Source organism: Neltuma alba, unplaced genomic scaffold (genome assembly GCF_004799145.2).
Source record: "Neltuma alba isolate B1F8T4 unplaced genomic scaffold, ASM479914v2 tig00002538_pilon, whole genome shotgun sequence".
Classification (NCBI taxonomy): Eukaryota; Viridiplantae; Streptophyta; class Magnoliopsida; order Fabales; family Fabaceae; genus Neltuma; species Neltuma alba.
The window spans coordinates 22,315-45,281 of NW_021632904.1; the positions used below are offsets into that span (position 1 = coordinate 22,315).

The 22,967-nt window shown below is 33.1% G+C and overlaps 3 protein-coding genes across 3 annotated transcripts; all 3 read left to right on the plus strand.

Annotated features, from left to right (window-relative positions):
- The first annotated feature begins 2,814 nt into the window (after nt 1-2,814).
- On the plus strand, nt 2,815-6,583 carry LOC114731572 (zinc finger BED domain-containing protein DAYSLEEPER-like). Its single transcript, XM_028918780.1, has 6 exons — nt 2,815-3,130; nt 3,308-3,392; nt 5,086-5,410; nt 5,501-5,551; nt 6,283-6,407; nt 6,509-6,583. Exons 2-6 carry the CDS (start codon nt 3,384-3,386, stop codon nt 6,581-6,583), a joined length of 585 nt encoding a protein of 194 aa, XP_028774613.1. The 5' UTR covers nt 2,815-3,130; nt 3,308-3,383.
- Nucleotides 6,584-10,964: 4,381 nt separating this feature from the next.
- Nucleotides 10,965-12,717, plus strand: LOC114731618 (RING-H2 finger protein ATL74-like). Its single transcript, XM_028918836.1, has one exon. It carries the CDS (start codon nt 11,861-11,863, stop codon nt 12,449-12,451), a length of 591 nt encoding a protein of 196 aa, XP_028774669.1. The 5' UTR covers nt 10,965-11,860; the 3' UTR covers nt 12,452-12,717.
- A 5,552-nt stretch (nt 12,718-18,269) lies between these two features.
- On the plus strand, nt 18,270-22,162 carry LOC114731590 (probable serine/threonine-protein kinase PBL1). Its single transcript, XM_028918803.1, has 5 exons — nt 18,270-18,405; nt 19,130-19,803; nt 20,206-20,463; nt 20,626-20,745; nt 21,246-22,162. The coding sequence occupies exons 2-5, from the start codon at nt 19,171-19,173 to the stop codon at nt 21,882-21,884; spliced, it is 1,650 nt and encodes a 549-aa protein (XP_028774636.1). The 5' UTR covers nt 18,270-18,405; nt 19,130-19,170; the 3' UTR covers nt 21,885-22,162.
- Nucleotides 22,163-22,967: the final 805 nt, after the last annotated feature.

Sequence of the window (22,967 nt, forward strand, 5' to 3'; positions counted from 1 at the left end):
TCGTAGGAAAATTAAATCCAAAATCGTATAAAAAAGAATTAAAATTAAAAAAAAAAACCTTATTTATGGTAGTCAGAGCCACAAGGCCCTCTATAAAGTTGTATAAAGCATTAATTAAATTACTTCCTTATATACCATTTCTTTTTATTTTTCATAACTAATATTTTCCTGATCCTTAATATAAGATCTATTTAACTAAATTGATTAGATTAAAGAAGTTAGGTAAGTTAGTTAAGTATAAGAAAAGTGATATATTTTTTCTAAAACACCATAATCATCTTTCTTAATACCCCTCTCCCTCTTTTACTTGATTATAGTTGAAGAAGTATCTATAGGGATAATTTAGAGAAAATTGATAAATATAAAAAATGGGTCTTATATTTAGGACCAAAATCAATTTAAGAATTAGGTTTTATATTAAGGACCGGGAGAGTAATTAGAAATGCCATTTGTTTTGTCTGGAAACACACTTGATTATATGGAGATGAGAAGTGTGAAATTCTTCAAATTCACTGGGTAGATACATGCTAGGGTGTTTGTCACGCAAAACGCCCAAGGAGTTAAAAATTTAAGGATTGACATTTGTGAAATACAAGAAGCTAAATAAGGTGAAAGGTAAGAATCATGATTTGCTTTCTAATTAGTTAAGCTAAATGTTATCCATGGCCGTGTTTTTTTAATAAATAGTTTTTTGTTCTTTTAAGGAAAAACTAATACTACTTCTGGTTTTTAATATAAGATCTAGTTAATTCATTTGAATAGATTAGAAAAATTTGTTGAGTTAGATATTTGTAATAAATAAATGTTTCTTTCCTAAAATATCTTTGTTAATCATGTTTATTACCTAAAACTACTATTTAATGGAATTTTTAACTTGTGTAATTGCTATAAGGACTATTTTAGAAAAAATAGTTAAATATGAGAGACAAAATGAATTAATGTCTTATATTTAAAATTAAATTAAAAATCAAACTAACTCTTATACTACCTCCGGTCTTAATTATAAGAGTAGTTGACTAATTTAAGGAGATTAAGGAAAGAAGTTAAATTAGTTATTTGTAATAAATAGATGTTGTCTTTCCTAAAATATCCTTGCTAATCAAGTGTATTGGCTATAACTATTATTGTTAGAATGACTATTTTGAGAAAAAATATATAAATATAAAAGACAAAATGGATTAGATCTTATATTTAAAATCAAAATAAAAATCAAATAAATTTTTATATTAAAAATCGGAGATAATATTAAAAATAGGCGCAGCAGTTATGTGGGTCATGTGGCGGATATTTTTCGTTCAACTATTCCCTCTTCTTCGAAGGATCCGGCGCCTCAATTTCATAGTTCAAAAGAACAAAAAGTAAACATTTTACGCATCAGCGTCAGTTGGCCCACCTCCTCATACCTGCTTCTTGCTTCGGCAGCCACCTGAAGCCCCGTTTGAGAAGGAAGCGGGTAAATTAATTGGCATCTCAAATAACTGGTCGTTATGCACGTTCAGCCCAGAGCAATCTCCATGGCAGTGTTGTGATTTGCAGGACCAACTAAAGAAGTCAAGAAAATGAAGGACCATAAATTTGGTCAAAGGCCTTTTCTTGCAGCAGCAGGCACTGATATACTACCTTTGCTCTTTAATGTAAGAATATAAGAGTTGGTTAAATAATTTGAGTTGATTAAAAAAGTTTGTTAATAAGTTAATTATTTGTAATAAATAGATGTTTGTCTTTTCTAAAATATCCTTCCTAATCATATGAATTAACTAGAATTACCATTTGATAGAATTTTTAACATGTATAATTACTCAATGACTATTTTAAAAAAATAGATAAATATTACCTCTGGTTCTTAATATGAGACCCCATTTGACTTTTATTTTAGTCCTAAATATAAGACATATAAGACCCTGTTTGACTTTTATTTTAGTCCTAAATATAAGACATATAAGACCTAGTTTGATTTTTATTTTGTTCCTAAATATAAGACCCCAATTCATTTTTTCTCATATTTATTTATTTTTTCAAGGTAGTCCTCCTAATAATAGTAGTTTTAGCCAATATATTTGATTAGTAAGGATATTTTAGGAAAAACAATACATATTTATTACAAATAACTAATTTAACTTATTTTCTTAAACTACTCAAATTAGTCAACTAACTTTTATATTTAGGATAGTATGAGACATTAAGTGGATTGAGATTTTATATAGAGCCGGGAAAACGGGCCGAGCCCGTCGGGCTAGCCCGTTTAAGCCCGATTAAGTCAAGGGTCGGGCTTGTAATATGAAGCTTCCAAAAGTAAATTGGGCTTAAAAGGGCCAACCCTGTAGGGCTTATAATTAAACGGGCCGGCCCATTTAAGCCCGCTATTTCTTTTTTTTTTTTTTGAGAAAAAGAAAACCCCAAGTCCCCAACTCCCTAACTCCCTAACCCTAATCGGCTGACCCTTCCGCCTTCCCTTCTCTTACACTGTTAGTCACTTAGTCTGTTGTTACACACACACTCTTGACCGACCAGAGTCTTCCTTCCTTCCACTTCTAGTTTCGCAATTTCGGCCACTCACGTCTCAGTGGTCTCATGCTCTCAGCCTCTCACGTGGACTCTGGCGCTCACCGTCGCAGCGTCGCTCAGCAGACAGCAGTAGCACTCACTCTTCGAGTTCGAGTCGTCTCGTCCGTCTTCGTCTCTCTCGGTCTCCTACTCTTGGTCTCCCAGTTCCAATCTGTCTCGACTCCGACTCCTAGTCCCAGATCCCCACAGAGACAGATTTACAAACCACCGTCGGCGTCGGCAGTCACCCTCACTCCCGTCGCCTAGTCATCATCTCTCTCGGCCTCACCTCACGCAGATTCGCACATCGCAGATTGTTGGCAGTCACCCACTCGCCGTCGCCGTCGCCGTTTACAGAACACCAATCGCACATCGTAGATTCGCAGTCACCGTCGGCCGTCGCCTATAGCCCACCTTTGCTTCGCCAGTTCCCCCTCTGCTTCCCTTGTTCCCCCATCGACCAACGTCCTTGCATCCCCGGTCAATCAGCTCCCTTGCTATTCGTGAGTCTGTCCAACCTCAAGGCGTGCGCCGTGCAGTACCACCTCTCCACCGACCAGTAACCAGCGTCAGCATCTCTACTCTAGTGAGTCTTTGCTTCATTCCTGATTTTATAGTTTAGACCACCCAATTTTAGACTCTCTAAATCGTTTCTGAATTCTGATATGGATTACTGTTTGATGTTTATTTATTAATTGCCTGCTAATATACATTAAGAGGAATAGAGGATCCTAAATTGTAATTTTTTGCTGATTTTTGGCAGGCTGGCAGCATCATGTCTTTCTCACCGCAGCAAAGAGAAAAGGCTCAAGGGACTGATGATGCATCATTAGCTACGGATGGCAAAGGTAAATCATCTTCTATTCAAGTGACCGAAGAACCAAAACCAAAGAAGCCTAGGATTTTGACCTCTGATGTTTGGAAGTATTTTACTAGAGTTGAGATTGATGGGGTGAATAAGGCAAAGTGTAATGGTTGTCAAAGTTTATATGCATCGGGTGGGGATAAAGGCACTTCACATTTAAGTCGCCATATTAAGACTTGCAAAAGTTTAGACAAATTTCATGATATTGGATTGATGATGATGGACAGTGAAGGCAACATAAGGTCTAGAAAAATTGATCATAATCGTATTAGGGAGGTTATGACTATGGCCATAATTGAACATGGTCTTCCTTATTCATTTGTTGAATATAGATGGATTAGGGAACTACTTAGAATGTTAAATCCTGATGTGAGGCTCATGACTAGAAAAACGATTGTGGCTGATGTTATGAAGTTCTTCCACCAACAAAAAAATAATTTGAAACAGAAATTGCAAAAAAGTATAGGTAGAATATGTTTGACTTCTGATTGTTGGACTGTTGTGACTTCTGAAGGATATATATGTTTGACGGCTCATTTTGTGGATGAAAAGTGGACACTAAATAGTAAGATACTTTCATTTTGTAGAATGGAGCCTCCACATTCTGGGGTACAATTGTCTAAAAAAGTGTATGATTGTTTGAAAGAATGGGAGATTAAGAATAAAATATTCTCAATTACTCTAGATAATGCATCTGCAAATGATAACATGCAAGACTTACTAAAAGAGAAGTTGCTTTTGCAAGAAAACTTTGATTTGATTTGTGGTGGTGAATTTTTTCATATAAGATGTTGTGCCCACATCCTTAACTTAATAGTTCAAGAAGGTTTGAAAGTAGCAAGTAGTGCTTTATGGAAGATTAGAGAGAGTATTAAATGGCTTCCATCTGATGCAAGAATGATTCAGTTCAAGCAATGTGTTGAGCAAGTAGGTGGCATTGACACTGCAATGAGCCTACGATTAGATGTGCCCACTAGATGGAACTCTACTTATGCAATGCTTGAGAGTGCACTTAAATATCGCCGTGCTTTTGCAAACTTTGCTTTGTGTGATTCAAACTACCCAAGATGTTTTAATCTGATAAACGATGAGTGGAATAGAGCAGAGGCAATGTGCAGTTTCTTGAGGCCATTTGAAAAGATAACAAGGTTGATTTCTGGGTCATCATATCCTACTGCCAACTCTTATTTTATGCAAATATCAAAAATTGAGATGTTACTTGATGCAAACATGAAGAGCATTGATGATGTGATTAGAGAGATGTCCAGAAGAATGAAAGAAAAGTTTGACAAGTATTGGCAAAATTACAATATTCTTCTTGCACTTGCTGTGATTTTTGATCCAAGATGGAAGTTTAACATTATCAAATATTGTTATGCAAAGATTGACCCTGTCACTTCTTCTGAGAAGATTGCCAATGTCAAGAGCAAGTTAGATGCCATTTTCAATGAATATTTAAATATGGGAACATCAATCACATCATCTTCTAGACAAGGGTATGGAAGTGCATCAACTTGTAGATCTTCAACCCTTACAACTCATCATGTTTCTCACACTTCAAGTGCTTCAACAACAACAACCACCTCTTTTGATGATGCATTTGATGTAAGTTTTAAATTTGTCAATTAAATTTGTTTTTTATTTAGCTTGTATTTGATTCAATTTTGATAATGTAGGATTATCAAGATATCTATGCAATCATGGATCATTCTTCTATGGACAAGTCTGAATTGGAAACTTATTTAGAAGAACCAATTTTGAAGCCTGATAATTGGAAAGATTTGGATGTCTTGAATTGGTGGAAGAACAATCAAACTCGGTTCCCAAATCTTTCAAGGATGGCAGCTGATATTTTGAGCATTCCAATCACAACTGTAGCTAGTGAATTGGCTTTTAGTATTGGTTCACGTGTTCTTACGAAGTATAGAAGTTCCATTCTTCCAACAAACCTTCAGGCTCTCATTTGTGCTCGTAACTGGTTGCATGGATTTGCATATAAAGGTAATTCACTAATTTATAAGTATTCTATTACAATTATTTATGCTTTTAATTGCTCAATTGTCTATGATTGTGGTTTATTATTTGTTGCAGAGAATGCATGTGATATTGATGATGGAGAAGAAATCATTGATATTTTTAGAAGTCAATAAGAGCCGATTAATAGTGAAGTACAATCAAATATCCTTGCAATTGATGATAGTGATGATGAAGTTTCGAAAAAATGAAGTTGCCACTGTCACTTGAAGCCTGATGTTGCTTGACATGAACTCTATGCTTTAGTTGTTTATTGTGAACTTAATGTTTATCTGGTTGTTTATCTTTGTCTTCACTCTTCCATTTAGTTTGTCTATTTAATGGATTTTATTGCGATGTGATGGATATTTTGAATGTTTATATATGATGGTGTTTCTATTTGTGACATAATTTTATTAATATTTATATCTTTTATTAGTAATTTTATTATTTTGATTAAATATGCAAGAAACATGAAATTAAATATGCAAGAAACATGAAAAAATTAAATTTGTAGTTAAAAGGGCTAAAAGCCCGCGGGCCAGCCCAAGCCTGTTATCCCACGGGCCGGGCTTGAAAAATTAGCATGTTTTTGAGAATCGGGCTTAAACGGGCTGGCCCGTTTAAGTCCGAGCCCGTGACGGGCCGACCCGTTTTCCCAGTGCTAATTTTATACAAGCGCGTAAACTTTATGGTTGCGGTCTTGTCCTCTCCTTGAGCTTATTGGAAACTCTTCAAATTAAATAGATTCCCTCTCAGCATCTAGTATTTTTCTTTTCCATATATATTTGAAGGCTTGATTGATTATTTTGTTTGAATCTGCTTGCTTTTGAATTAACACGTGCAAATGGAATCTGCAGAAGCTAATTCTACTGTGAACCTCACCGAGCAAATCATTGCCACCGCTTGTAGGATTGCTTCAAGGGTAGCTTTCGACCAGATGCACGGCAGCCTTAGAAGAAGCAAGGATGAGGGCTTGTCCTCAGTTTCTCTGAGTATCGCAAGAATGGATGTAAAAATAATGTTTACTCTAACACTTTGTGCTCTTCTGAACTTAGAAATTGACATGTGGTGGATCCTTCGAAGGAGAAGGAGGAGTTGAACGCAAAAGGCTTCGCCACGTCACTGCTAGTCATTACAAACACAGAGTTGGAGGGCTAATAGGTTTTTTTTTTAAAAAAAAAAAGGTTAATAGTTGAATCTGCAAAGGTTCACTAGAATGAAGACATCTCACAACTTAAAAAGCACTTAAAAAATACTACCTCCGATCCTAATTATAAGAGCTAGTTGATTAATTTGAGGAGATCAAGGAAAGAAGTTAAGTTAGTTATTTGTAATAAATATGTATTGTCTTTCCTAAAATATTATTGCTAATCAAGTGTATTAGTTAAAGTTATCATTGTTAGAAGGACTATCTTGAAAAAAAATACATAAATATGAAAGGCAAAGTAAATTGGGGTCTTATATTTAATATTAAAACAAAAGTCAAACGAAATCTTATATTAAGGACCGGAGATAGTATTTAAGAATTACACATCAAAATTTGAACATGTATCCTTACAAATTATATATTTATCAACTAGATTAATCTTTTTTTACTGTTAACTAAGATTTGAATATAATGAGCTTTTTTTAGTGTGATTGTTCACATCTCATTAATTTTGTGAGTGCAGCAAATTTAGGCAGATTTTGTGGATTCATCCTATAAATGTGTGTTTGAAGGCCTTCCTATAAGGAGGAAACAAAAGTGATCAAGACTCTCAACGTCAATTTCTTGAAATTGAAAAACCCTACCACTATGAAAGATGGCACATGTAGTACTTTAATGTTTCTTTAGTAGTTCTAACACCTTCATTTTATTTATAATATTTTCAGTATCATAAATTATAAATAAAATAAGGATACTAGATACAATTAAAAAATAATATCAATGACGCTAAATGCATAAAAAAAAAAATCAAAATACTGGATGTTAAAAGAAAAAAAAAGATTAAGGTTTAGATATATATGGAAAATAACACCAAAATGCTAAATATACTATTTTACCCTAAATAAAATCCTTTGTTTTTTTTTTTTGGCACCATGTTTGCATACCCAACTTCTGTAAAATAAAGATTCTCAACCAGGTTGATCATGTGATGATGGTATGATGTGGACCGATTAAAACCGATGGTTGATCGACTGGTGCGAATCAATACAAAGATATGTGATCTAAATTCTATTCTTCTTATCACAAATAACATATACCGGACCCATAAGAACAAGAGAAGTGGACCAGAAATTACATGATCATCTAAATTGCAATTTATGATAAACAACATAATTCACGAATTATGACTGATATCTTGTTCCCATTAGAGACGTCAAAATTCCAATCCAAATGAAAAATATGATATACTGCATCTGATCCTTAATGCAAAAGTTAGTTTAATATTCAATTTAGTTTTAAATATAAGACTCAATCCACTTTGTCTAATTCAATTTAGTTTTAAATATAAGACTCAATCCACTTTGTCTATTATATTTATCCATTTTTCTTAAGGTAGTTCATGTAATGGTTGCACATGTTAAATATCTCATCAAATATTCTAGCTATCCACATGATTAGTAAAGGTATTTTAAGAAAAACAACACTTATTTATCACAAATAATTAACCTAACTAGTTTTTTTAATCTACTCAAATTAGTTAACTAATTTTTATTACTCCTCCGGTCCTTAATATAGGACCCAATTAGTGAATTGGTTTTTGTCCTAAATATAAGACCCATTTCTCATATTTATCAATTTTCTCTAAATTACCCCTATAGATATTCCCTCAACTATAATCAAGTAAAAAAGAGAGAGGGAGTATTAAGAAAGATGATTATGGTGTTTTAGGAAAAATGTGTCACTTTTATTATAATTAATTAACTTACCTAACTTCCTTAATCTAATCAAATTAGTTAAATGGGTCTTATATTAAGGATCGGAGGAGTAACTTTTATACTACCTTCAATCCTATTTATAAGAGCTAATTGACTAATTTGAAGAGATTACGGAAAGAAGTTAAGTTAGTTATTTATAATAAATATGTGTTGTCTTTCCTAAAATATCCTTACTAATCAAGTATATTGGCTAAAACTATTATTGTTAGAAGGACTATATTAAAATAATAATAAATATGAGAGACAAAATAGATTGAAGTCTTATATTTAAAATTAAAATAAAAATCAAATAAAGTGTTATATTAAGAATCAAAGGAAATATTAAGAATCAGAAGTATTACTAACCAGTACAAAAATTTTATGCTGCTTCTGGATCTCCAATCAACTAAAGTTTTTTTTTTTATCACCGAAAAAAAAAGAAGAAAGAATCTAAGAAAAGAAGCTACAAAATATCAGTTAGCAGCTTGCTAGGTACGATAAGCCGCCTAACACGAACAGTGAAAGGAAGGTAGAGATATTTTAACGGGGCTGATGATTTTTATTTCTTCTCCCCTTTTACTTTTTCTTTTCTTTTTATTTATGCTCTTCCTACTTTTGATACAAATGTGCCAAGTGAGTTTGCTTCGTCACCCTTCAAAAAGTAGTCACAAAAAATCTAAGGCTAATGAGACTGCCGCAACATGGACAGTTACACATAACCAAAGTCATTTCGCATTTGCCCCATGGATTTGATACCAAACTGTTCATGATTCCATTCCATTAGTTTCTTAATTATTGTCTTTTAGGTCTTAGGTAGGCAAATCTCCTCTATCAATATCTAATACTCTTCCGGTCCTAATTATAAGACCCAATTGACTTATTTGAGGAGATTAAGGAAGTAAGTTAAATTGGTTATTTATAATAAATAAGTGTTGTTATTCCTAAAATATCCTTGCTAATTAAGTATATTGGCTAAAACTATCATTATTAGAAGGATTATCTTGGAAAAAAATGCATAAATATAAGAGAAAAAATGGATTGGGTCTTATAATTAGGACCAAATAAAAAGTCAAATTAGGTCTTATAATAAGGACCGGAGGAGTATAATATTTTTGGGCCATTTTCACAAAAGAAACTCTTTTTTCCACCAAAATTTTGGTGCAACATTAAAAAAAGTACACTTTAAGTCCATGACAAAAATGTTTTTAAAAAAACTTAATTAGGATTTTTTGGAGAAATTGAGAAAAAAAATTTAATTAAAAATTCTGTTGGAGAAAATGATCCGATAAATTCTTACACTTGGTGCTCCAAAAATTTTGTATACAGAAAGAACCAATGTTTTAATTTAGATCATTTTCACTAACAAAATTTTTAGTAGGAGACTTCTACCCTTTTTTATATTTTTATGGTTTGTAATAATATTATAATTGTATTTGCAAGTACAATTGCTCAAAAAATTATGTGTTATAATTTTATTAAAAAATTGATAAAGGAAGCCAATTTACTGATCCTACCTGCAAACGAGTGTTGTTTAGAATGGGGTCATGTCACTTTTGGCCAAAAAAAAAAAAAGAATGGGGTCATGTCACCGCAAAATATCATTCTGGAGAGAGAAACAAGATTTTTTTTTTTTTTTTAAGCAGAGAGAAGCAAGATTTTTGCTTTTGCCAAAACGCCATTTTACGTGGCAAACCAGAGCGAGCATATGACGAGTAGGAGCACATGTACGTGGGTGCTCATTATTAACCTGCACTATCTACATTAATATTAAATTGTTTATTTTTATTTTAGTTTTAATCCTTTAAATTTTTTTTCATTTAAAATATTTGTTCTTTTAGTTTGATAAAAACTCAGATCATTTTTCCTATTGAGAGATTAAAACTTATGGTTTGAAATTTAAAGGATCAAAACCAAAATGAATCTAAGCTCAACAGACCAAATATTGTATCAACCCAATTTAATTTAATTCAATTTTCATATTTCAATTTTTTTCACTTTAATTTATACAAAATTTAAATTAAATATAATTTTATAAATGTCACTTCTCAAAAAATAAATCTATCAAATTAAAATAGTAAAATGTAAAAGTTTTAAACATCTATTATCCAAATTAGATTTAAACGGTCTAAATTTCATCATGTTAATCAACATGCAATACTCACTGATGTGATAAGCACTAGATGTCAACCTGAAAAGTTTATAAGATAATATTAAATAAAGAAATTAATCACTAATAAATTTTTCTTCTAACAATATATTAGATTTAGAAGATTGTAGCAAAATGTTTATCACAGAGGTTAACATGTAAATGGGATTTATTCATAAGCAAATTCTTTGTTTGGCGCCTACTTGTTTTTTCCATGTTTATATGTAGATTAACTCTTGGTATGAGCTATAACTAAATTTCTTTAGCACATGGACGACTGATCCCTTTGCCTTTTGTGACTTTAAATTTTGTGTCGGGCGCATGTGGTGTTTCCTAAGACCGGAGTAGACCCTATTTATGAACAATACACCCACTTGTCTGTTATATTATATATGTGTGCGTGTGTGTAATGCTATTTCCCTGCTTCTGAAGTAACCTGTGGGTGACTTGCCATGTTATGGCAAAAACCTAAATCTGGGGTTTCGGTAAAAGGCCTTTGAGATTTTCTAGTTCCCCCACAAATCTCTCTCAATCTTCTCTGGCAATCTTGCTCAACGAAGCAGCCTAGCTTGCAAGCTAAACGGGACCATTTCTGATCAGGAGGAAGCTGGGGAATCAAACACCAGAACAGAACGGTCCCCAGTTTGGATAACAGTATACCCACCAAACCAATTTCACCACTCTCTTTTTCTCCCTTTATCCCTGTAGACAGGAAAGTGGGGGGGGGGGGGCGAAAGATCAAAGATGCTTCTATATCTCACCTTGTTCTGTGTCCCTTTCCAAGCAGGAATCTTCACTACCAAGCTGCCATGACTCACAAATCAGTTTCTACTTGAGAAGCTCAAAGGAAATACCATCCCTGGTTTTCAAAATTGACCCAGAAGAAGAAGAAGAAGAACCATCAAACCAATCCTTAGTAGATGCTGCTTCAGATTTTAACCCCATATATCCAACAGAAAATCTGCCACAGCTGAGTAGAGACTCAAAATCAATTCGTAGTCGAGAAGCAGAAAGTGATATCATTCCCAGATTTCAAAGTTCAGAGTCAAGAAAACCCATCAGATCAGTCCTTACCCGTAGCTGCTACAAATTCTGGTTCCACCCATAAGTAAATTTGCCACGAGCCGTAGTATCAGTGACCCGGAAACCAGTTTCTAGTCAAGAAGCCGAAACAAGTAACATTCCATGATTTCAAAGTTCAGAAACCAATAAAAATTCTTTGCGGTGTGTGCTTCAAATTTTGCTCCAAGACAAAAACCAGTTGCCATCCAAGAAGCAGAAGTGAATACCGTTTTTGTGCTTCGAAGTTGAAGACACAAGCAAAACCCTTCGAAATCCTTACTTCGGTTTAAGATCCATCAGAAAGCGAAAACCTGTGAGCGGTGAATATGCATCGCCGTCTTCTCGACGCCGGGCTAAGTGTGTCTCCGGCATATAGGAGTAAGACCCATGAATCGTTCGTGCGAGATGTAAACTTCGACGCGAACATGGTGATCATACTGGCGGCTTTGTTGTGCGCATTAATATGCGCGCTTGGGTTGAACTCGATGGTGCGATGTGTGTTGCGTTGTAGCCAAAGATTTTCCACAGAGACCACAGAACAAACAGCTGCCAGGCTTGCCTCAACGGGCCTGAAGAAACGTCACCTGAGCCGGATTCCGGTGAAAGAGTACGGGCCCGGGGCGAACATACCGGCGACGGAGTGCCCGATATGCCTCGGGGAGTTCGAGAAAGGAGATAAGGTGCGAATGCTGCCAAAATGCAATCACGGGTTCCATGTGAGGTGCATAGACACATGGCTTTTGTCACATTCTTCTTGCCCCAACTGTCGCCATTCGCTGCTAGAGAAATCCACAAATCCGAGTTTGAATTCGAATGGGAGGACTGAAGGAGGAGAACCCGCCGGAGCTCAGGCACCGGCAGATGGGCCCGGCAACATGCAAGTCCACGCCGTGGTCGTCGACGAGCAGGCAAGTTGAAGAAATGGTCCAATCAGAGTGATTTAGAAATTTAGTTTTGCTATAGTACAAGGACAAAAAAAAAAGAAGGAAATTTAGGTTTGCTCGCGGCAACCGTTAATAATAGTAATAATTAATAGTTAACTTCTTTAATGATATTTAAGTCTCAAAATATTAATTTAATTACTGTTTAAGTTCTAAAATTTTTCACGAAAGGTAAATTACAGATAGAAAAAATTGGTTAAAAGTATTTACTTAGAAATTTTATTGATTAGAGGGGCTTGCATTCGAATGGCACAATCATATCTTTAATTATGTGTAAGTAATTTTCGTTGTAAAATTTTTTACACATAATTAAAGATAGAATGTATGCAGTTAAAGGAGAGCCATACGTGTTAAAAATAAGTTGTACACTTGTACCAAGGCTCTCTGGTGAATAAAAATTTTAAATAAATAGGTTTAACCAAATTTCCCTTTGAAGTATCATCTGAGATAGTTGCAAATATGAGAATTTTACTTAAAAATCAAGCATTTAAGTTTTATAAATCATTTCTATTGATTTGGTACTGAAATTCTCTTATTTATAATTATCTGAATCAATATTTGCTACACCTCTTTCGTATAATTTTTTAGAGGCTAAATTGTTGTGAAATTAATGTTTTGAGATTTGAGTATCATTATTACCCTTTCCCCCCTAGAAATTTAACAAAATAATAATAATTTTTTTTGGGGGGGCCAACTAGAAAGCTCAATAGTGGTAATGAAACCATGTTTGCGTTCAACGCAAAATGTTGTGTAAAACATTGTAAACATGTAACCATTAAAAATTACTTTTATATTGAATATATCAAAAGAGTGTTCATCATTCAAATTTTAATCCTCATCCAACTAGAATTTAGGGGTGATTTGGTTTGACTTCTAAAAAATTATTTTTATTTCTTTTATAAGATACTTCCTCCGATCCTAAATACAAGACCCATTTTGTAGTATAATTTATACTAGAAAATATGTCCTATATTTAAAAGCAAAATTGATCATCATATTTAGCTTATATATAATGTAAAATCACTTCTTCTTCGCATTGCCCGGTGAAGCATGAGAACTGAGTTTTGCTTAGTTTGGGTTTGGTTATTTATTTTATCGATCTATAGATCCCATAAACCATTAAGTGCATTGGGTTAAAATCCAGGCTCACCTAATTTCTTTTTTTGTCGCGGATTGTTTATTTTATATGGTTGTTGATATATATATCATATTAATAATTACATTTAGAATTTCAATATTTACTTTTATTTTTGGCCAACAAATATTTATTTTTATTTAAAATTTTAAAATGGTTTGACAGGGGAAAGTAATGCATAATTATTTTGATCTATAATTTAAAAAATGTGACTTTTGATATTGATATGAGTTTTTAAGGAAATACATTATGAATAAAGGGGATTGCATTTTCCTAACAAATAAAAGTAAGAAGTTATCATAATTTTCAATGCTACACAGTACTCATGACTTTTGAATTTAGATGCTTTAATTAACCCGCTTTTTTCATTTTTTATGGGGCTATATTTTTAATATAAATATATGATTATTTGATATTATGAATCAAATTTAAGTATCATCGGATGTGATTAAAAGTAGTTTTATTTTCCTGTTTATTAAAGTACTCATTTGATCCTAAATATAATACTCATTTTATAGTACAAATTGCACTATAAAATAGTATTTGCACTATAAAATGAGTTTTATATTTAAGACGGGAGGAGTATATATGAGAGAATATAACTATGAATGAAAGGGACCAGGGTTGACCATATAGTTTTTGAAGCCCATGTTGATAATTGCACATATTTGTACCAGTTTTGGTCTTTTGGAGATTAAAGGCTATTAAGAATTTAAAATTTGTCTTGACTTCCAAAGTCCCAGCACATAGTAAATGAAATTCTTTCTGGTCAATAACTTCTACCTTTAAAATGACATTGCCGTGAATGAGAGGAAGAACAGGTACATGTAGCTTTTGTTCAACCAAAATTTTGTGCTTGTTGAAAGAATAAATAAAAAGAGAAAAAATGATGAATGAAAAAAGACAAAAAAAGGAAGTGGAATAGAAATTAGATTTAGGAAGCGTTTGGCATCATATAAAAGTGCTTCTGAAAAGCACTTTTTCACAAATCGAGACAAACTCCTCTACATATTTACTTCGTATACCGTAAAATCACTTTTAAAACTATGGTTTGGTTTTCATCCCAACACCTACTTAATAGAATGAGTTAGTCCCTCATAATATAATGAATCAAAATTTATATTTATATTGAAATATGTACTTATATTTAGTGTTCGGCAGTATGCACTTAATATAAACATAACTGTACATAGAAAAAGAGAAAGTAGAAAAAGTTACGTTATAGTAATGATTGTGAATGTTGCTGTAATTCATGTTAAGAGCATAACTTTCATTTTCCTTTTATCGTCTGCAGATTAACCCCACGCAACATTGCACGAGGTTCATTTAAAAGAAAAAAATTAAAGAGCACATAAAAAGGGATGGGAATTCTGACTTTCTTATAAAGTGTGGAAATATAAGAGGTACAAGAGCACGAGAAAATATAGAAATGACAGATGGAGAAGAACTCTTATTCTTTTGATCTCCATGTGTATAGTATCATATGCAAGATTTCTGTTTGTAAGTTTTTTTATCATTAAACAATATTTGAAGGGATATGATGGATCAATGTAGAACATATTTTCATAAGCTATGTTTAATATGCTTTATCATGATAATTTTTTTTTAATTTTTTGTTAATTGTCTTAAAATTTAATAACTTATCAACTTTACTCTTATTTAATATATATATTTTAAGAAAATAAAAATTTACAAAAAATAAATTAGATGTATAATTATATATTTATATAATAAAATATTATCACAAATTCATGTAGACAAATACGAAAAGTCTTAAACTTATGCACCCTTACAGAGAAACTCGGTCTGTTTGGTATGAGAAAATTTGAGAAAAAGGGAAAAGAAGAAAATTTTTAATAAGTTTTATTTAAAAAATTAATGAAGTGGGATTACGAGTTTTTTAATTAAATTTTCTTGCTCTTTTATCTTACATATTCTTTTTATTAAAGTTCTATAACCCGAATTTTCTAATTTTTTTAAAATGAACTCATTAAATTTTTTTCTCATTTTCCTTTCTTTCCGGTTTTCTCATACCAAACGTATGGTTAATAAAAGGTCTTTTGATGTCTTGGTCTTGGATTCATGAATGTGGGATGAAAGTGTATGGCCACGTTTTTTTCGGAAGGTTGGATTTATGAAAGTTACAATGAAAGACATCAATTATATGAGTTGGAGGTTTCTGGATATCCACAGAATATACTTCTACCTCAATCTCTTATTATAAGATTCAGATTTTTGAATTAGTTCATTCATTTTTTATCAGATTCTCTTTTAGTTTATTTGAATATTAAATATATTTTTATACAGTTTAAATTAATATGCTCTTTCTTATTATCTTTTTTTTTTACCCATACATTCTCATCTTTCTTTTTCTCTCTCATTTAGCCATTAATAAATAAGAGCATATTGGAAAGAAAACAAGTATATTTCCTATACATTCATTACTTGTAACTAATTTTTACAATTTTCTTAAACCACACAATTCGATTATTTGGATCCTATGAAAAGTGATGGAGGAGTAATATTTTTAATATAACTTTTTTTATACATAAAATGTCATTTGCTAATAACAGAGACTAATTTTTATTAGAATACCAAGGATAGAAAATATATACTTCATAGCTAGATAATAAAGATAGGCTAGGCCATTTTTTTTCTATGTATAGGTATTTTTTTTTATTAAAGACAATTTTATTCGAGACACTGTCAGATATTAAATATGAACATTTTTCCTAATAAGGATTCAAATCTTAATACACTACATTATAAAGAATTAGTCCTTTCTGCAAGACTCTCCGTTGGTGCTAGGGTAAGTTTAATATTATATGCAATCCTAATTATAAGATTTTATTTATAGTCTATAAATGAGGTCTTATAATTAGAACGGAAGATAATATATTCACAGAGTGGTGTATGGCCCACGAAACCGATTTAGCTGGGGAAAAATGGCCCATGGCGTGGCCCAACATAGGCCTAGACTGGGACCAAGTTGGTCTTCGCGAGGTGCTGCGAGTAAATAAATATTTTCTCTTGAGTGGAACAAATAAATAAATATCAATAAAGAATATAATAATAACCATTCAAACTGTTTTTTTTCCTTCAAAATGTGATTTTTTTAAAGAAAATTATTGTTGAGGAAATATGGGTTAATTTGAAAAAAAAAATTGATAAGCATATAAAATAAGTTTTTAATATATGACCAATATCAATTCTCAAATTCGGCCATGCATTAAGGATAGAAAGAGTATTTTAATTAAAAAATGTAATTTATTACCTACACATTATTTTTACATTATTACTTGAAATATATTAATAAAAACAATGCTTTAAAATTAATTAATATTCATATCAAATAAGAAAAAAAATTATGCATATGGAATTGGCCAAGGCCAAAGTATTTAATAATAAAACAACAGGAACATAATAAAACCAAAATTTTAAACTACATAGATTGAAATTAAAATATGATTAAATTATAAAAATAAACAATGATATTAATCATAAATTTTGCAATGGGGATTTTTCAGCAAATCTTCTGAGAATCAAATATGAATTTAAAAAAACCACAAAAAATATAAATTAAAAAAGTTTTTTGTTGTTAGAAAAATAAAGGTGAAAGGTGGGAAGCAATCTTGGCCGTAGATTTCTCAGCCAGTTGCTAATACAGACCATAGATGTTAGCGAGCAGTCAGTTTGACTAAACTTACTTTTTTTAGAGGGAAAGTTACACTAAAGCTTCAAAAGAACAAAATAATTACCAATAAATTTTAATAATAAATTAAAAATATTTGTAACTTGTTAATTACATATTATTATTAAGATTTTTTAATAATTATATTTTTTTTGACTTGACTGCAATTTTTTTAAGCAATAATAATAATAAGTTTTTAAACTTTGACCAGCCTGTCACTTCATCAATGGAGTTGTACTTCATGGAAATTCCAATGCCTAGGTGAATTTACCGAACAGGTCATCCTGGTCTGGTCTGGTCCGTCCTAAACCAGAATCAACACGTTTTTCTCAAGAAGGGGAGGTTTAAATTTTTTTTTTATTAATTTTTTTATTTATTCTTACCTGGCATGAGATGATTTATGTTTTTCAACTGTCATTTTTATTTATTTATTTTTGTTGCCAAAAAAATTCAATTTTCCAGGACTTATATGAACAAATATCAACCTTTATACTAACATTTTTTCCCGCCAAAAAAATATTAACCTTCATATGAAGTTCGTAATAAGAGTGTTTGGACTCAACAAAAAAACATGTTGAAAAAAATGTTTAAAAAATATTCTCATACAAATTCAGATAAAATTATTTTTATATATTAATCATTTTTAAAATTATTATTTGATTTCATCTAAATATTTTTGAGTTGAGACATTTTTACTTTTAGAGTTTTATACCCCTAAGCATTCCATGAAAATAATATGAAGTGGAAAAATACTGCGGGGGACAAAACGGTCAAAAGGAAATTGGCGAGAAACTTGGTAATAATAAATTAATAAGATTTATATATTTGATATGAATTAATTAAATTAAATTTGTCTTTGGTAGGTTTGACCAATGACCAGTGCTCATTTCTCTTTGACCCTCATTTGTATTCAAATGTTCAACTTGCTTCCACCTTCTCTTTCTTCGTCTTCTCTCTAAACCTTTACTTCTCAGACTTTCCCGTCTGCTTTTTTTGACTTCATAAGGGCCTTTCTTCTCCGAATCATAACCACAATTTTCATTTTCACCATTTTCCTCTCCGGCTTTCGCTTAATCCCGACTTCCGCGACCTTCCACATCAAAGGTTTGATTCTTTTCTTCCTTTCTATTTTGATTACAGTCATTTGCAGGTTTTCTATCGTGAATTTGCTAGGGAGTTTCGTTTCCGGTATTTTCCCCCCCTCCTGAATTCTGTTCCGTTTGTTGCATAAATGGGCCAATGTTATGGCAAATTAAACTAATCTTATTATTCCGTTTCCTGGGAATGCGATGGATGCAACTGCAGAAAGGAGATTTGTGAGTGATTAATTGATCAAATTTTTATTAATTGCGATTTGCGGATAACTGGAGCATAATTGCTCCCGTAGCGTTGGGGTTAATTGGGAGCAGGTACTGAGAAATGAATGGAATGATAAGAGTGATAGAAATGAAATAGAAGGATGAGATATTTTATTTGTATCCATTCGTAATTACTATCCAATTAAGTTTGGTGCCCACCTATGATTTAGAAATAAACCAAACCTAAAAGCCATTTAGTGGGGGGAATAGAATAAAAAGCCATTCACTGTAAATCGGAGCTTTGTGTCTTAGCTCCAGCTGATATGAGACTCACACGCCTGGGTCAGCATAGGATTAAAAAAACCGTTCGCTTATGTTTTTCTTCGCAGAATAAGTTTATGAAAGTTTGCAAAATCATGTGTTTCGAAAACATACATTGAAATTTTTTCTTGAGGGTTGTCAAAATGTTACTGAGTGAACTAAGTTTGCGCCATTATCTGATTTATGCTCTTCTTATTCCGTCTTGGCAGAAGTAGACCTTTCTACACAATTGCTGAGTTCTGCGTACAGGATGAGGTGCTTCTCTGTCTTGAAATGTAAAAAGAAAAAGTTCGAACAGATGATCCCTATAAAACATGTCAATCATAAAGAGCATGGAGTAGCAACCGTATTGCCTCAATCTCGAACTCATACTAGATCATTGCAGTCTGCACCTCCTAGTTTCAAGACACGAGTGAAACCCATTCAACCTGTTAATAAAATCACAAAAAATAGAATACGAGCATTATCTGCTCCTTCAACTCTTGATGCAGCTGATCAAGATGCTTTGGTGTCAGTTGAGTATGAAGAACAAGAAGAGTCAAAACACCCAGCTGGATTGATGAAGGAACAGCGTGTATCCACTTCACAACCCTTACCTCTTCCATCTCCTCAGGGTGGTGTTGCATTGAAGGCTACCAGTAGCTTTAAGTTAGGGACAGCTAGTGGTCCTCTATATGCTTCTGGACCTTTGCCACTGCCACCAACTGGTTCCCTACGGAACTTTCCCTTTGAGGATATTGCTGCTGCTTGCCACAATTTCTCTTCAGATCGATTCATGTCAGAGAGTCTTTCTTCTACAATGTATAAAGCTTCCTTTGGTGATGATGCTTCTAGTTCAAAAACTTTTGATGCCACTGTCACCCGTCTTCACCCTTCCACTCAGGTACTTGACTCTCCAAACTGAATTATTTTTATCTTCATGCCTAAGTAGCTGCGATTATCTTAATAGCATGTGCGTCTTAGTGCAATTAAGAGAACTAATGCCTTATGTCTTATCCTAGAAAGGCTAGAATCCAGTTCTCTGTAAATTTAATATGTGGGACTTGAATACTTGCACCAGAGAAATTTTCAGCCGGCATTGAAGTGTTGGCCATTAGACTAGCACTCTGCATCTGACTTGATTTTGAGTTGTATCCGATCTTTTTTCCTCTTGTTGTCCTCCAAATGTTAACTAAATGCTATATTACGGTTTCAATTGTAATTACAAATCATTGGAAACCTTGTGCTGAAATTCAAAGCACCTTATGAAATTCTGAAGTTCTGTAGTGTTGTCTCTCTTTTTCAGGCCTTGAAGGAATTCATAAATGAGGTTAACACTATTGCATCTTTGCAACATCCAAACCTCTGCAAATTGCTAGGTTTTCATGCTCGCGAGGGTTCAGAACGGAGAATGTTGGTTTATGAAAGGCTCTTTCATGGAAGCTTGGACCGCTTGTTGTATGGGAGATCTGATGGGCCACCACTTGATTGGAATACAAGAATGAGAATTGCTTTGTGTGCTGCCCAAGGTCTTACTTTCTTGCATGAAGAAGGGCCCTTCCAGGTGAAATTTTTTTTTAAACTTCGTTTGGTGTGAGTCTTTTCTCTTATGCAATCATTTATGCTGAACGGAACTATATTTCAGTTTTACGGGCGCTCTTTTGGTGCATTGACTAAGAGGCATATTTGTTTATATTGTTGCTGATATGACTCTTAATGTCTTCAGGCAATGTATAACGAGTTTTCTACAGCCAACATACAGATTGACAAAGATTTTAGTGCAAAGCTTTCAGGATATGGTTGTGTTGGGCATATTCCTGAAGAAGAGATTCCAAGCAGTTCGTCGGTGAGTTCCAACTTCATAGTGTTTGGCAATTCAGTTAATTGCTGAAAATGATGAAAAATTTATCACCGAGGATGATAAGCTTTGTTTGTTAAGAACATACAAAAAATAGCAGTTAATTAATGAAGTTCTGAAAACGTTCAGCTTATGGAACCATCACTTCTGGTTTCTGCGCCAATTCTTTCCTTCTTTATATTATTTTACTAGTAATTGATAACATTGGTTTCCCAGACTTATTGGATGCCAATAACTATCTTTCATACACTTTCGTCCTTCAGTTGGTATTGTCCAACACCGTGAGTTCCAAGCTGAAGTCTTTCCCACTAACTATGCAGTAACTAATTTCCTGTTTTAAAAACTTTAAATTCGTCTAGAAACCTTAAACTGTTTGGTACATTAAGCTGGTACTTTTATGTGCTTCAAAATTTCTCATTTCTGTCATGAAAGATAAATGCGTAAGTTCTGCTTCCATTCAGCGTTTTCATAATCTTATTTTTGTGCAGGCTGTGGGAAACCTATCAGTGGAGACACTGGAAAGACGATTGCTAACTCCGAAGAGCAACGTTTGGAGCTTTGGCATTTTTCTTCTAGAATTACTGACCGGAAGAAAGAATCTGGATAGCCGTCACCCCAAGGAAGAGAGGAATTTAGTCAAGTGGAGTTGGCCCTTCCTGGCCGACGATTGTCGACTGTCCTTGATCATGGATCCTCAACTGAAAGGTCGCTTTCCTTCCAAAGCAGCAAGGACAATAGCTGATATTGCACTAAAATGCCTTCAGAAGGAGCCTTCAGAAAGACCCACTATGAGAATTGTTGTTGAGCATCTTAAAATGGTACAGGATATGAAGTACTCTCTCCGGTTTCCTCTGCAAGAGCCTGCTGCAATTTCTGGAAAACAGATGTCAAGATCGCCAAGTCTTAATGGCATCGTCTGTCCCCAGCCTAGAATGAGTTTCTCTCCATCACCACCACTGCCATCAGGAGCGCAGCCATCTGGTTCACCTCCAAGATGGTCTGGTGGGCCCAACTTGCTTCCCTTGCGAGGGTGTTCCTCTATGCTTTCTTTGGATGAGCTTGATCGGCAGTTAAGCCAGAAGTCGTCTTCCTCAGCATCTAGGAGGGCTAGTGTTGTAGGATATTGACTGTCTATAATGTTTGTTTTTGATTTTTCATTGATTTGATTAGCACTAGTTCACAGGAGATAAAGAATTAAAGATCTGATTCTCCCACCTTTTACAGTATTAGGGTGAGAGGATGTTCTTTTGTAGATAGTGGAAAGGCAAGGTGATATTATCCTTCCTTCTTTGCTTCCAATCTGTATACTATAGGATGCTGACTGTCAGCAACAAAAGCATTAAAGTCCTGGAAAGATCTAAATCTTTTTTGTATTTTATTTTATGAAGCGTTTTTTTAATGATCACTGTAATTCCATGCTCGAGAAGATGGAAAAGTGGGATAACAATTAACAATGAATTCGTGAATTGATGGCTTGCATTGGATGGTGGAAAAACATGGAGCCAAACGTGAAAAAAGAAAGAAAAAAAAAAGGCACTAAATTTAAGGAAAAATGGTAAATAAAGACTCCTTAATATATAAAATTGTGATTTAGGACTCTCAATTTAGAAAATGACAAATGAAGACTTGGTCCTATATTGTAAATATGAAATTTTAGTGAAATGTGTAAAATGTTCCTCAGTCAAGTTGTGATTTGGTCTACTGAAATTATCATTCGTTAAGGTGAACTTGTTATTTCCTGTAGTCAACTTTTCATTTGACATACCCTCAACCAAGTTGTGATTTGGTCTACTAAAGTTGTCATTTGTTAAAATAAACTTGTCATTTTTCATAATCAACTTGTCATTTAGTCGAGGGACATTTCACCAAGATTTCATATTTATAATATGGGACCGGGTCTTTATTTACTATTTTTTAAATTAAGAGTCTCAAATTAGAATTTCACATATTAGGGTCTTTATTTGCCATTTTTCCTAAATTTAATGCAGCATCTTTTTTTTTTTATAACAATTATCCATGATATATTGTCAAGATCAGCCCTTTTAAAAAAAAAAATGACTGTCCTTGGAGTTCACGTAGCTATGAAATTTAACTATATCACATAAGTTAAAATTCTTTAAATTAATCATCAAAACCAAAAGCAATACAAGATCACACAAAAATAGCAAGTCGTATTATCATTTATCAAATTCGGTGTAATGTATTGAAAG